This window comes from Pseudorca crassidens, chromosome 21 (assembly GCF_039906515.1).
Source record: "Pseudorca crassidens isolate mPseCra1 chromosome 21, mPseCra1.hap1, whole genome shotgun sequence".
Lineage (NCBI taxonomy): Eukaryota > Metazoa > Chordata > Mammalia > Artiodactyla > Delphinidae > Pseudorca > Pseudorca crassidens.
Genome location: NC_090316.1, coordinates 10,617,333 through 10,630,947, shown reverse-complemented (window position 1 = coordinate 10,630,947; position 13,615 = coordinate 10,617,333). Strand labels below are relative to the sequence as shown.

The 13,615-nt window shown below is 41.2% G+C and overlaps 1 protein-coding gene across 2 annotated transcripts in view; it reads left to right on the top strand.

Moving 5' to 3' along the window:
• Positions 1–13,615, top strand: part of UNC5D (unc-5 netrin receptor D) — a 591,371-nt gene that overhangs the window by 356,766 nt on the left and 220,990 nt on the right. For both annotated transcript variants that reach the window (XM_067721525.1, XM_067721526.1), the window contains exon 4: positions 9,174–9,277. In XM_067721525.1, the coding sequence (XP_067577626.1) occupies positions 9,174–9,277 (104 nt within the window). The remainder of the gene's footprint in view (positions 1–9,173; positions 9,278–13,615) is intronic.

Below are 13,615 nucleotides of genomic sequence, written 5' to 3'. Positions count from 1 at the left end.
GCGTTTTTTTACAAATTGAAGGTTTCTGGCAACCCTCTGTTGAGCAAGTGTCATTTTTCCAGCAGCATTTTCTCGCTTTGTGTCTCTGTGTCACATTTTGGAAATTCTCACAGTATTTCAAACTTTTTCATTATATTCATTATGGTAATCTGTGTAGTGATCTTTGATGTCACTATTGTAATTGTCTTGGGGTGCCATGAAGCACGCCCATGTAAAATGCTGAACTTAATCCGTAAATTTTGTATGTGTTCTCACTGCTCCACCAACCAGCTGTTCCCCTCTCTCTCTTCCTCTGCTTGAGTCTCCCTATTCCCTGAGACACAATGATATTGAAATTAGGCCAATTAAAAACCCTACCATGGCCTCTAAGTGTGCAAGTGAAAGGAAGAGTTGCACATAACTCACTTTAAATCAAGAGCTAGAAATGATTAAGCTTAGTGAGGAAGGCATGCTGAAAGCTGAGATAAGCCAAAAGCTAGACCTTTTGCATTAAACAGTTAGCCAAGTCGTGAATGCAAAGGAAAAGTTCCGGAAGGAAGTTAAAACCACTTCAATGAAAACACAAATGATAAGAAGCAAAACAGCCTTGTGACTGATGTGGAGAAAGTTCGAATGGTGCGGATAGAAGATCAAACCAGACGTAACATTCCCTTAAGTCTAAGCCTAATCCAGAGCAAGACCCTACCTCTGTTCAATTCTGTGAAGCCTGAGAGAGGCAAGGAAGCTGCAGAAGAAAAGTTTGAAGTAGCAGAGGTTCATTCATGAGGTATAAGCAAAGAAGGGCATTTTCAGAACATAGGTGAGCAGCGAGTGCTGAGGTAGAAGCTGCAGCAGGTTATCCAGAAAATCTAGCTGAGATAATTAATGAGGGAGGCTGTGCTAAACAACAGATCTTCAGTGTAGACGAAACAGCCTTCTAGTGGATTGGAAAATTTTAAGTGCTTTTTATTGTCCACCGCCAGATTTTCTTTTTAAATCATAACTCAAATACTTAATTCATTACTTTGTCTTCTCATTAGTTAGTTTATGTAAAAAGGTAATGTTTTCAGAAAGGATATGTGGCTGCCTACAATCTCTTGAAATTATCATGTCTGAGACTATATTATTATTAGTTTGCTCATGAATAATAACTTATTTGGGAATGGAAAATTAGTACCCATACTTTTTCACTAAAAAACAAAAATATAGATTTGGTTACATAATTATACTCTGGTATTGGCTAATACAGGGAAAAGTTTCAGTTGTAGCCTGCTTTTTGTTTCATTGTCAGTTCTTTATTTCAGATTTTATTTCTTCATCGAGCTTTACGGAGAAGATATATTTGACAAATACCGTTGTGTAACTTTAAGGACCACAATGTGATGATTTGATATATATTTATATTGAGGAATGAGGACCACACTAATGTTAATTAACAACACCCATCACCTCACACAGTTTTATATGTATAGTAGTGAGAACATTTAAAATTTGCTCTCACTAAATTTCACATATGCAATACAGTACTGATAACTATATCCACTGTGCTGTACGTTAGGTCCCCAGAACTTATTCATCTTATGACTTGAAGTTGTATCCTTTAACCACCATCTTCCATTTCCTTCACCCCTCAACCCCTGGCAACCAACAATCTACTCCTTGTTTCTTTGAGTTGAGCCTTTTTAGATTTCACATATGTGGAATCATACATTATATGCTTCATCTATGTGAGATCATGCAGTATTTGTCTTTCTCTGATTTATTTCACTTAGCCTATGTGTGTGCATGTGTGTATCATAGTTTATTCATCTGTTCATCCATCTGTGGACACTTAGGTCATTTCCATATCATTGTAAGTAATGCTATGAACACGGGGGTGTAGATATCTCTTCTAGATAGTGATTTTGTTTCCTTTGGATATATATGCAGGAATGGGGTTGCTGGATCATATGGTTGTTACTTTTTTTTTAATTTTAGGAACTTCCATACTGCTTTCCATAGTGGCTGCACCAATTTACATTCCCACCAACAGTGCACAAGAGTTCCCTTTTCTCTACATCCTCATCAAAACTTAACTCTTATCCTTTTGATATTGGCCATTCTAACAGGAGTGAGGTGATATCTCACTGTGGATTTGATTTTTGCATTTCTTTGACGATTAGTGATGTTGAACACCTCATGTACCTATTGGCCATTTGTATATCTTCTCTGGAAAGATGTCTATTCAAGTCCTTTGCCCATTTTTTAAATTGGATTATTTGATTTTTTTTTGCTGCTGAGTTTAATGAGTTCCTTATATATTTTGTATAGTAACACCTTATATAAATGGTTTCAAAATATTTTCTCCCGTTCCTTAGGTTGGCATTCACTTTGTTGATCATTTCTTTTGCTGCACAGAAACTTTTTAATTTGTTATAGTCTTACTTGTTTATTTTTCTCTTTTGTTGCTTGTGCTTTTGGTGTTATATCCAAAAAAATTATTGTCAAGAAGCTTCTTCTTTTTCCTTTGTTTTCCTCTAGGAGTTTCACAGTTTCAGGCTTTATATTTAAATCTTTGATTCATTTCAAGTTAACTTTTCTGTGTGGTGTAAGGGAAGAGTTCTTCTCTTTCACATTTCACTCTTTCACACGTACATATATCCAGTTTGTCCAGCACCACTATTGAAGAGACCGTCCTTTCCCCGTTTGGTATACTTGTATCCCTTGTCAAATACTGAACCATACATATGAGGTTTTATTTCTGGGTTCTCGATTCTGTTTCATTGATCTATTTGTCTGTATTTATACCTATACCATACTGTTTTGATTACTACTGCTTTGTGGTATAGTGTGAAATCAGGAAATGCAGTGCCTCCTGCTTTGTTCTTTTTCAGGATTGTTTTGGCTCTTCAGGGTCTTTTGTGGTTCCATGCTGAGTTTAGGAGTTTTGTTCTGTTTCTGTGAAAATGACATTGGGATTCTGATAGGGATTGCATTGAATTGGCTTTGGACAATATGGACATTTTAACAATATTAATTCTTTCAATATGTGAAATTTTTAGTTACTTCTGTTTATTTACTGTAAAATACTTGTAAAATTATTTTTACAATTTTTAAAAATTTTGTTAATTCAAACTTTCAACTATGATATATCCAGGAACTTTTTTTTCTTTTCAAAATTATTTTGCCTTGTGTGCAATGAGCTCTTTTGTAAACTGAAGTTGGTTTGTTTTCCAGCTTGGAGAAGACATGGTTACCATTATTATATTAATTATCATTTATTTTCTTTGGGCTTGTTGTCTCCTTCTAAATTTTCAATGCTATTTAAATCATATTTCTCTATCTCAACATTATCTTTTGTTATTTATTTCACCTTTTTCTTCTGGTAAATTCATTACCATTTTATCATTTTCCTCTTAGCTCATTTATTCAACTTGTGTTTATTAAGAACCTTCCCTGTATCAGCTGGTTAGTAGGCACTGGGACTATAAGGGTGAACATCTCAGACATAAAGCCCACATTCATTGCACTGATGATCTAGTGAGGAAAACAGATATGGAGTAAGCAATTATTAGAGCCCTACTAGAGGACATATCTTTTTTTTTTTATAAATTTATTTTATTACTTACTTATTTATTTTTGGCTGCATTGGGTCTTTGTTGCCGTGCGCGGGCTTTCTCTAGTTGCGGCGAGCAGGGGCTACTCTTCGTTGTGGTGCGCGGGCTTCTCGTTGCAGTGGTTTCACTTGTTGCAGAGCACAGACTCTAGGCGCACGGGCTTCAGTAGTTGTGGCACGTGGGCTCATTAGTTGTGGCTCAGGAGCTCTAGAGCGCAGGCTCAGTAGTTGTGGTGCATGGGCTTAGTTGCTCAGCCACATGTGGGACCTTCCCGGACCAGGGCTCGAACCCGTGTCCCCTGCATTGGCAGGCGGATTCTTAACCACTGTGCCACCAGGGAAGTCCCTAGAGGACGTTTCTTAAACTGGGTTTTGCTGGATGCTAAGCCATTGCCTTCTATCTCGAAAACCACTGGTTTGTAATTTGTGAAGCTAAGGCTGGGACCTCCTTGCCAGATCCCGGCTCCCTGTAAGGTTCCACCAATAGGGGGTGCCACAGGAGACTGGACAGTGAAATAGGGAGGAAGGCTACTTCTTTCTGTTCATTTTCTGTCTTTGTCACCATCTTCCCAGCAGAGTTGCTTTATGTTAGAAGTGGCAGTTTCTTGTTTCGCACTTATTTTAAGTACTTCCAGATCCAGCTTTATTATGCTCTCCCGCTCCATCCCCTTCCCCCAAGAGATGCCAGCCCCAGTCTGGTGGACAGTCTTTCTTCAGAGGTCTAGTTCTTGATGCCTTGGGTCCCTCTTCCAAGTTCCTGAGGTGCGAGCACCAAAACCCAGTGCCCTCTCCTTGGAGAACTGAGCCGCCTCTAAGCTTCAAAGTTCTATAACCCCAGCCTCTTCCCTTTGCTCCCCCATTCCCCATCCTTAGGGTGGGACCAGATCCTAGCAGTTCCCCCTTTTGCCTTTTTAGTCCTTCAATTTTTACATTAATATTTTCTGTTAAAACATCTGGTATGCTTTGTTTTCCTGCCTGGATCCTGACTGATAAATCTGTCTTCTGTTTCACTAGTTCAGTTTTCAGCAGTCTTCAGTATGCTGTCTACTATCTCCATGATATATACATATATATATACACACATACATACACACACACACATACATACACACACACACATATATATATACACACATATATACACACACATATATATACACACACATATATATACACATATACACACACATATATACACACGTATATACACACACATATATACACACGTATACACACACACATATACACACACATATACACATGTATACACACACGTATACACATATATATACACACATACACACATATATATACACACACATATATACACATATATACACACACATATATATATACACATATATATACACACATATATATATACACGTATATACACACACATATATATACACACATATATATACATATATATATATTTCTAATTCAGCAGTTATGTTGTTTTTTCCTTCCTGCATAGTGGCAGTTTTCTTGATCTCAGATGTTATCCTATTTATAAATCCCTACTCTAGATTCTCAGTTACTATTTCCTTTTGATTTTAAAGAACTTAAATTAGAAGTTATCTAAAAATGCCTCTTGTTTCCAGTCTTAGAGGAAGCCATTTAATTTCAGTTCTGTGGTTTGTCTCCTTCATTTGTAGCATAATTCTTTTTATATGGCTGGGGATGTTTTTCCTACTATTAGAAGTTACACAGGTTCCTATCTGAATCTTTCAAGCCTTGGAACTAACATAGGCGATAAAAGTATCTAGTTTGCCAATTCAGAAACTAATTAGGTTGGGAATTCCCTGGTGGTCTGGTGGTTAGGACTCTGCACTTCCAGTGCCAGGGGCCCGGGTTCAATCCCTGGTCAGGGAACTAAGATCCCGCAAGTCGTGCAGCGTGGCCAAAAAAAAAAAAAGAGGGAGAGAAACTAATTAGGTTGGGTAACCTATCGTGAGAATCGTAGGTAGAATGGAAAGCATTTCCTTCTACGTCTAAGAATTTATTTCCGTAATTTTTACTATTTTCAGTAGCTTTCTGGAATTTGTCTGGTGTGTTTGTCCTCCTTGGGAATCAAAAATGCTAGTGTTCCTGCCACTAGTGTTAGGCACAGGCCAGGACTCAGTGTCACTTGGGTTTCTCATTTGGTGTGACATCTAGTGTGTGTGGGGCTGCTATGTTGAGTTGGATCCATATATATGACACCCCAGTTGTTGCCTGACCCCCTACTCTCCTGCCTTTAATCTTTGTGTCTCCACATTTAGAAGTGTCCAATACTTCTTGTTGGAACCCTTCAAATGGTGATTGCAAATGTCAGTTGGGAAGATCAAGAAGTTGTGTGGGTCCTTTCTTCAATCTGATCCTGGCTGTATGAGATCTACTAGAAATTTCTCAAAGCTTCTTGTTTATAGACTATACCCTTTCCTACATCCCAGTGTCAGTACGGGGTTTTCCTTCTTTATATACATATTGGCTTAGCTAGTTCATTGAGTAGGTGGGAATGGGGAGGAAAAACGACTTCACGCTAGTTTTTCATCAGCCAATGTAGTTACTGTAGGGGAGTGTGGAAGTACCCGAAAACTATACATTTTGTTACCTTTTCCGTTTCTAGTGAGCCAAGAAAGGAAACAGAAGATAAAATAGAAATAGTATAAGACAAAATAGAAATTCGTGCTGTTCATTTTCTGTGCTTCATTTGGGTGAATGCACATTATTTGGTGTTATCAAAACTGCAGTCGTCATGTAGCAACACTGGATAAGACTTCCTTTAGAAAACAAAGCAATCAAAGAAAAGAAAAACATGGCAAACAAACCGAATAAAATTAACCACAAAAACACAACCCTTTCCTTCCATTAACAAACTGATGTGTCATGTAAGAGTCACTCACACTCTCCAATAGATTCATTTCAATATAGAGTCATCCCCCTTATCTGTGGTTTCAGTTACCCATGGTCAACCTTACTCTGAAAATATTAAATGGAAAATTCCAGAAATAATTCATAAGTTTTAAGTCACATGCCATTCTGAGAAGCATGATGAAATCTCATGCCATCCAACTACATCCTGCCCAGGACAAGAATCATCCCTTTGTCCAGAGTAAACCACCCATTCATCTCTAAGTAACCATCTCGGTTATCACATTAACTGTCCTGGTATCACAGTACTTGAGTTTAAGTAACCCTTCTTTTAATTGATAATGGCCCCAAAGTGCAAGGGTGGTAATGCTGGAAATTCGTATATGTCAAACAGGTGCTGAAAAGTGCTTTCTTTAAGTGAAAAAGTGAAAATTCTTGACTTAAAAAAGAAAGAAAAAATTTTATGCTGAGGTTGCTAAGATCTATAGTAAGCACAAATCTTGTATCCGTGAAATTGTGAGAAGGAAAAAGAAATTCATGCTAGTTTTGCCGTCATACCCCATAATGGCCAGAACACATGATGAGTACTTCGTTAAGGTGGGAAAGCATTAAATTTGTACAACAAGATATTTTGAGAGAGAGATTACATTCACATAACTTTTATTACAGTATATTGTTTTGTTTTGTTTTGTTGCGGTACGCGGGCCTCTCACTGTTGTGGCCTCTCCCGTTGCGGAGCACAGGCTCCGGACGCGCAGGCTCAGCGGCCATGGCTCACGGGCCCAGCCGCTCCGCGGCATGTGGGATCTTCCCGGTCCGGGGCACGAACCCGTGTCCCCTGCATCGGCAGGCGGACTCTCAACCACTGCGCCACCAGGGAAGCCCCTACAGTATATTGTTTTGATTGTTCTATTTTATTATTAGTATTGTTGATCTCTTACTGTGCCTAATTTATAAATTGAACTTTATCATAGGAATAAACAGTATATATAGGATTTGGTACTATCTGGTTTCAGGCATCCACTGGGGTTCTTGGAATGTATCCTCCATGGATAAAGGGGGAGTTACTATAGTCCTGATGAGTATATTGGTCATACAGAAAGGAGATTTCTGACTCAAGGATCCCTTGGGGGAGAGCAAAGGAGAATTTGTGGTCACGTTTTGCAGGAGATGTGAGATTTTTCATTCTGGGGGTTATTCCCATTTTCATCACTTGTAATTTTGTCATCAGTCTTGTGAACTTCCTCACACTTGAGAGTCAGAAATTCTGAATCGTAAAGGCTGTGGCAATTTACAGATCTCCAGTAGAAGGCAGCTTGGCTTTACAATTTGGGGGACAGCAGAGAAATGGGAAAATAGATCCTGCCACCTGCCTACAGTGTGAGTCCTTGTAAGAGCCTTTGCTTCCAGGATACTCCCGAAGATCTCCGAATAGACAGCAGTACTGACAGAAGACGTCAGTTGCCTCTGGGAGGGAAAACATTAATAGTAAAATCCTGAAGGAAGTGAATACATGGATCGCTGTTCTTTTTAATCATGGCGTGTTTTTGACTTGCTAAAAGCAAGTTTAATGTATTTATACAATTTATAAAGATGTAACTGAGTCTGAAGCTCTGCTCTTTCCAGAGAACATATTTCACGTTATTGTAAGCACTAAAGAAAATTAAATCAATAAATCCGCAGCCTGTAATTTGAGATCCTCGATTGAAGAAAAATACGTTGTCCGGGAGGGAGGGGGAAATCTTCGAAAGACTTGTAAAACTGTCTTCGCTCCACCATCCCAGGCCTTCAAGTGCCAGTGGGAATTAAGCTCGTGCTGTAAAATTATAGAAGTGTTGTTATGGCACCTCAAAAAGAAGCAAAGGCCAACTCCCACTCTTGTTAATGAAGCATATGCTTAAGTGGAAAGCTGTGCCAATGATGCTCTCTCTCTCTTTCGAACTGGCCCTGTATCCTTTTCCCGGAGAAAGCTTTGCTGGTGAGCAGTCAGGTACTGATGTCCAGACACTTGGTGAATTTTTCCCCATCACTGGCACTAATACTCTCCGTGACCACTGGCAAGCCAATTAACCTCTCCAAGTGTCACCCTTCCGTGTGTAAAAGGTAATGGTGCAGCTTGTTTGCAAAGAGCCTGGAGCCTTCCATGAAACGCACTGCATGGACACCCAGCATTGCCGTTGGACTGGAGGGTGTTGTGTTTTTTACTTATATGTTTGGTTGGATAGGTTATAGATTTTGTTGTGGTTGAACGTTGCCTCTTCTCCCTGGTTACAAATAAAAGACTAATAGGTAATCTCACTCTATTACCATCTTCTAGAGTTCCCTAGAGGGTTAAGGGAATGGCAGAGGTTACAGGTTAATAATGCATTCTTTAGTTAATAAAAAAAAAATCACGTGCATCTCAACTGCATAATAGCTGTGGATGGCAAGTTATTAGGCCAAGTGATTTATCAGATACTAAGTAGGTAATGCTGGCGAAGACTCGTGAAATAATGAGGTTTTTCCTTTTCCTGCTCCCCCAGTAAATCTTTTATCCTTCGCCTCAGTGTAGAACATTAGGGACAGTTTTGTTAAGATTTCTTTCTGAACAAAAATGCTTGTGAATATTTAGGAAGCCCTGAAACCAGTGACTTGTGTGTGTATCTAGGTTGTGACGTTCGGCTCACTATTTTATAATCTCTGGAGCAAATGTGGCTCCTACTGGCCCCAGAGCAAAGTGTCATATCTTTCACGTTCTTTGCAGATTTACGGAAAAACTTCGAGCAGGACCCGCAGGGAAGGGAGGTTCCCATCGAAGGCATGATCGTGCTGCACTGCCGCCCGCCTGAGGGAGTTCCTGCTGCCGAGGTAAGACCAGGCCTGTTCCCAAGAGGGAGGGCCCGAGTCCTGTGTGCTACAGGTGATGAAAGCCAGCCTGGGTATGGCCTTGTTGCTGCCTGGCCCCAACTGCTAAAGATGGTGAAGAGACTGTCGGAAATAAGTTGGAAGAGGAAATTGTGTCTCCTCTAATTTCTTGTTGACACAGGCTCTTGCTAGGCAGCCCGGGTAGGATGTGTTCTGTGCCTTTGCTTTTGGGGACCTCAGTGGGACAGGCAGCATCTTCTGTGTCCTCCATCTGACCTTGGCTTCTGGATCAATCTAATAGGCAAATTCACGTGAAAAAGTGCAGAGAGAAGGAGGTCAGGCCCTAGTGCCAAGTTTCATGGGTGTCTGCACTTACTCATCCTTTATTTGCTTACGGGACAAACATTCCAGGAGTTTTTGTTGTGTTTTAGGTGCTGTGCTGGCATGAGGGATACAAGAAGTGTTGAAGCCACAGGTCTCTGATCAGTTATCCATTGTTCACAGTGAGGCTGCAGGAATCCAGAGTCACTGTGGTTTTTGCTCCTTGTTTTCCAGAAACTTCTATCATATGGTTAGAATATAATTATTAGTAATAACACATTGTGGTAGTAGAGATGGTGTCCTTTCAGTCGCTATTAAAAGAGGTTCTCATGGATTAGTAATATGGTTATTAAGGCAGTATTGTGCGGGGGTACTCAGAAGTATAAAGAATGCTTGGTAGAATCCTGTGTTTATAAACGTAGGCTTGAGTCAAGCAGTCGATAGGCCAGCTGTGGCTTCTCTCTGGGAAGCTAGGAAACTGGCCGAAGAGCCGTCGTTTAGTCACTGAGAAGTAGAGATATTTAAAAAACAAAAAACAACAAAAAAGGATCCCTTGCCTCGCCTTTTAGCAAACATTGCTATGGGATTTTGCATTTGGAAGGACAAAGGAGTCGAAAGTGTCAAAGGGAATGAAAAAACATACACACTTGCCAATCTAGACAGGAAGCCTGCAGGGTGGACACTGTTCAAAACTCAAATGCTTCCCTGAAATGAAGTAAACGGACTTGAAAATTAAAGTGAACATTCCATGCCTGATGTGAAATGATGAGAAAGGAAAATGCTTCTTTTTAGATTTGTATTGGGTTGGCTAAAAAGTTCGTTTGGGTTCTTCCGTATGGAGAGTGTGCCCTGGATTCCCGAGCAGGGGGACAGGCAGCAGGGCGTTAGTGCCCAGGTGAATGTCAATCTCGTTGAGGACGCCCCATGTGCTCCTGGGAGTCTGACTTGGGTACCAGCAGTTTGCTGTAGTCACCACCGTCTCTCATAACCAGGCTTCCTTCCAGGCCTGGGCTGGGTCACTCTGTCAACTTTGCCAGCATCAGAGAGGAGTGAAGACGGAAGGAAGGTCATGGTTTTTATTAGCTGTCCTGTGGGAACCGAACATTCTCTAGATGTCTAGAAATTAATTTTTACAACTGGAGGAGAACTTAGATATTTCCCTGGCACAGCCTTTGCAGTTTAGAGGCAAGAAAACTGATGCTCAGACCCAAGCCCCACCAAAGGTCTTGCACCTATTTAAGTGATAACTGTTCGGTCTTCCAAAAGATCCCCAGAGCACTCAGAGTAAGAGTCTATTTTATTTTGGCACCTTATGTGGTCCAGCATAACCTAGCCTGCTTTTGCCTCTGACCTCATCTTCTGCTCCTTCGCTTCTGACCCTGCTATAGCCACACTGGCCTCCTCACTCTTCCTCAGCTGCACCAGCCATGCAACTGCCCCAGGGCCTTTGCACATGCTGGCCCCTCTGCTAGAACACTCTTCCCCAGTTATTACGTCGATTCAGCCCTTCCTTCAGGGCTTGCTTAGGTATCACCTGCTCAGTGAGGCCTGCTCAGGGCACTCTGATGAAAATGTCACTTCCCTATCCTATGTGTGTACTTTCAAGCCCCTTTCTCTGCTTTATATTAACTCAGCTCTTAGCACAAACATACTGTATTCATTTGGCTTATTTTCCGTCTATTAGAACTTATGCTCCATGCGGGGAATTTTGTTCATTTTTTATTGCTGTATCCCCAGAACATAAAACAGTGCTTTTCACATCCAGGTGTTCAATAAATATCTGTTGAATATGAATGAAAAATTGTTTCCTGCCTTTATTCCTGAATATTTGCGCTTGTACCAGGACTAGCCCCAGACTAAACTGTGAAATCCACTAGACTCTTGTTTTTCTCCTATTCTGGTACTAGAAAATGGGTAAGACCTTCTTCACTCGGTCTTTGAAGACATAAGTAGAAACAAAGAACAAAGGAGAGAAGGGTAGAGAATGTGCAGTCTGGAAAAGTATATAGAATAATAGCCAAAGGGGAAAATAAAACTTGGTGTGTACATGCGTGCAGGAGTGTGTACACAGGCATGCACACCCACACACGCACATTGAAGCATCTTCCCAGAGGCTGCAAGGATTTAGGAATTCTAAGGACTCTGAGGCTCTCTGGGGCCATGGTCGGGAGGGAGGAGTCCTGTGTGGAAAGGGGTTAGCCTCTAGGAAGTAAGCAGCCTTCCTAGCTGTTCACCTACCTGGGAAAAACTGAACTTGGGTTGAAGTTGACGCAGCTCTTTGGACATCCCTCTGAAGGTTTCTTGCCCCAGCACCCTGATCTTGAAGGCAAATGAGTCGTGCCTATTGGCGCAATTCATTTTCCATCTTTATTTGCTTCTGATCTGGTTTTCAGCTGTAACCACGGGAGCAGATCAGGATGTGAAAAACTTCCGATAGTAGACACATTACTACAGACAGTTCACATGGTATTCTTATCTCTGTATCTCCATGTGTCTGAATTTTCCTCTTCTTATAAGGACATGAATTATTGGATTAGGGCCGACCTCGGCCCAGTAAGGCCTCGTGTTAATGTTCTGGGTCACAGTACACCCTTTTCCGAGTAAGGTCACGTGCACAGTGTACGTGTGGACATGAAATTTGGAAGGGGGCCACTCTTGAACTCAGTCCGCTCCCCATTCCCCTTTTGACATCACATCACTCTTATTTTTAGGCATGTAGATGTCATTAGAAATAAATTTCAGAGCCAGGCTGGCTGAAAGTAAATAGAGGGCCATTTCAAGGAGCAGCTGTGGCTGGAGGATGGTTTAAAACAGAAATTCTGAGCTGAGGTGGGAGGTGGAGGAGAAAGCTTTGTTTTCTACATTTTGTATTATAGATGAAAATAGAGAGTGTTTCAGCTACACTGTGGTTTAATGGCTGTCGTGGGCCCCTAACAAGCTTTTTATAGCATTATCTTAAGGCGGGAAAGCAGCTGGGTTCCAAACACTTGAGTTACTTTGAAATTTCACTTATTTGTGAGTTGGATACTACCTATATCTGTGCACCAGTATTTACAGCTGTTTTAGTTTCAGCAATAGCTTACACACTAGTTATTACCACCAACATCTGTGTTTTTGTTGAAGGGAAGGCAGACCCAGAGAAGAAAGCTGTGAGAGAGACAGACACAGAGAGGGAAGGAAGGTGAAAATGTTCATACCTTCCACGGTCGGGGTCTCGCAGGGTGGAGATGTCTGCCAGTGCCTGTCGTGGGGTCTTCAGGTCTCAAAGAGTGTTTTTGTGCTTACTGACCTCATAGTCGTGTGAGGAACCTACAGTAATGACTCTTCGGAATGGCGGAAACTGGGAACTGTGCTTGGAAATTGATTAGTTGTGAAATTGTCACTGTGAAATAGCATCAGTCAGAGTTATCTTCCCTGAGCAGACGGTGTTCCACCATCTCCACTGCACCACTGGTTCCCTTCCTGCCCACCTCCTGTGGGACCCAAGGGGTCATCAGTAGAAGGAGTTGTGGCTGGCAGGGCTACTGATGTACCAGCTGTACCTGCAGTGGCATAGGAGGTGGAGGTCTCCTACTTGGCACATTGAAAGGAACCTCGGGGGCAAGTCTTACTTTCACAAGACATACACGATTGCCTTCTCTCTGCAAGGTAGAACTTACTTGGCAATTAACTAACTCCATCTATATGACCAGAGAAGGTAGTTTGTATAAGAACAGAAAGAGCTACCATTTATGGAGTCTCTCCGTGGGCCAGGCACTGTGTTTAGCAGTTTCTCTATGTTATTTCATTTAATTTGCAGAAGACTGCTGTGAGATGCTAGAAAGCTATTGGTACTTTTCGTCCATCTTACAGAACTTGTCCAAGCTCCCAGATCACCAAGAAGCCAATTGAACCTTAAAGCTCAGATCTTTCTTTTCTTTGATAGTTTATGTTTCTTTTTAGTGAGATGGTGGGTTTAGTTGGTTTCCCCCAAAGCCTTTATGAAGCTTGGGAGCCCCTAGGCCAGTGATGGCATACCTG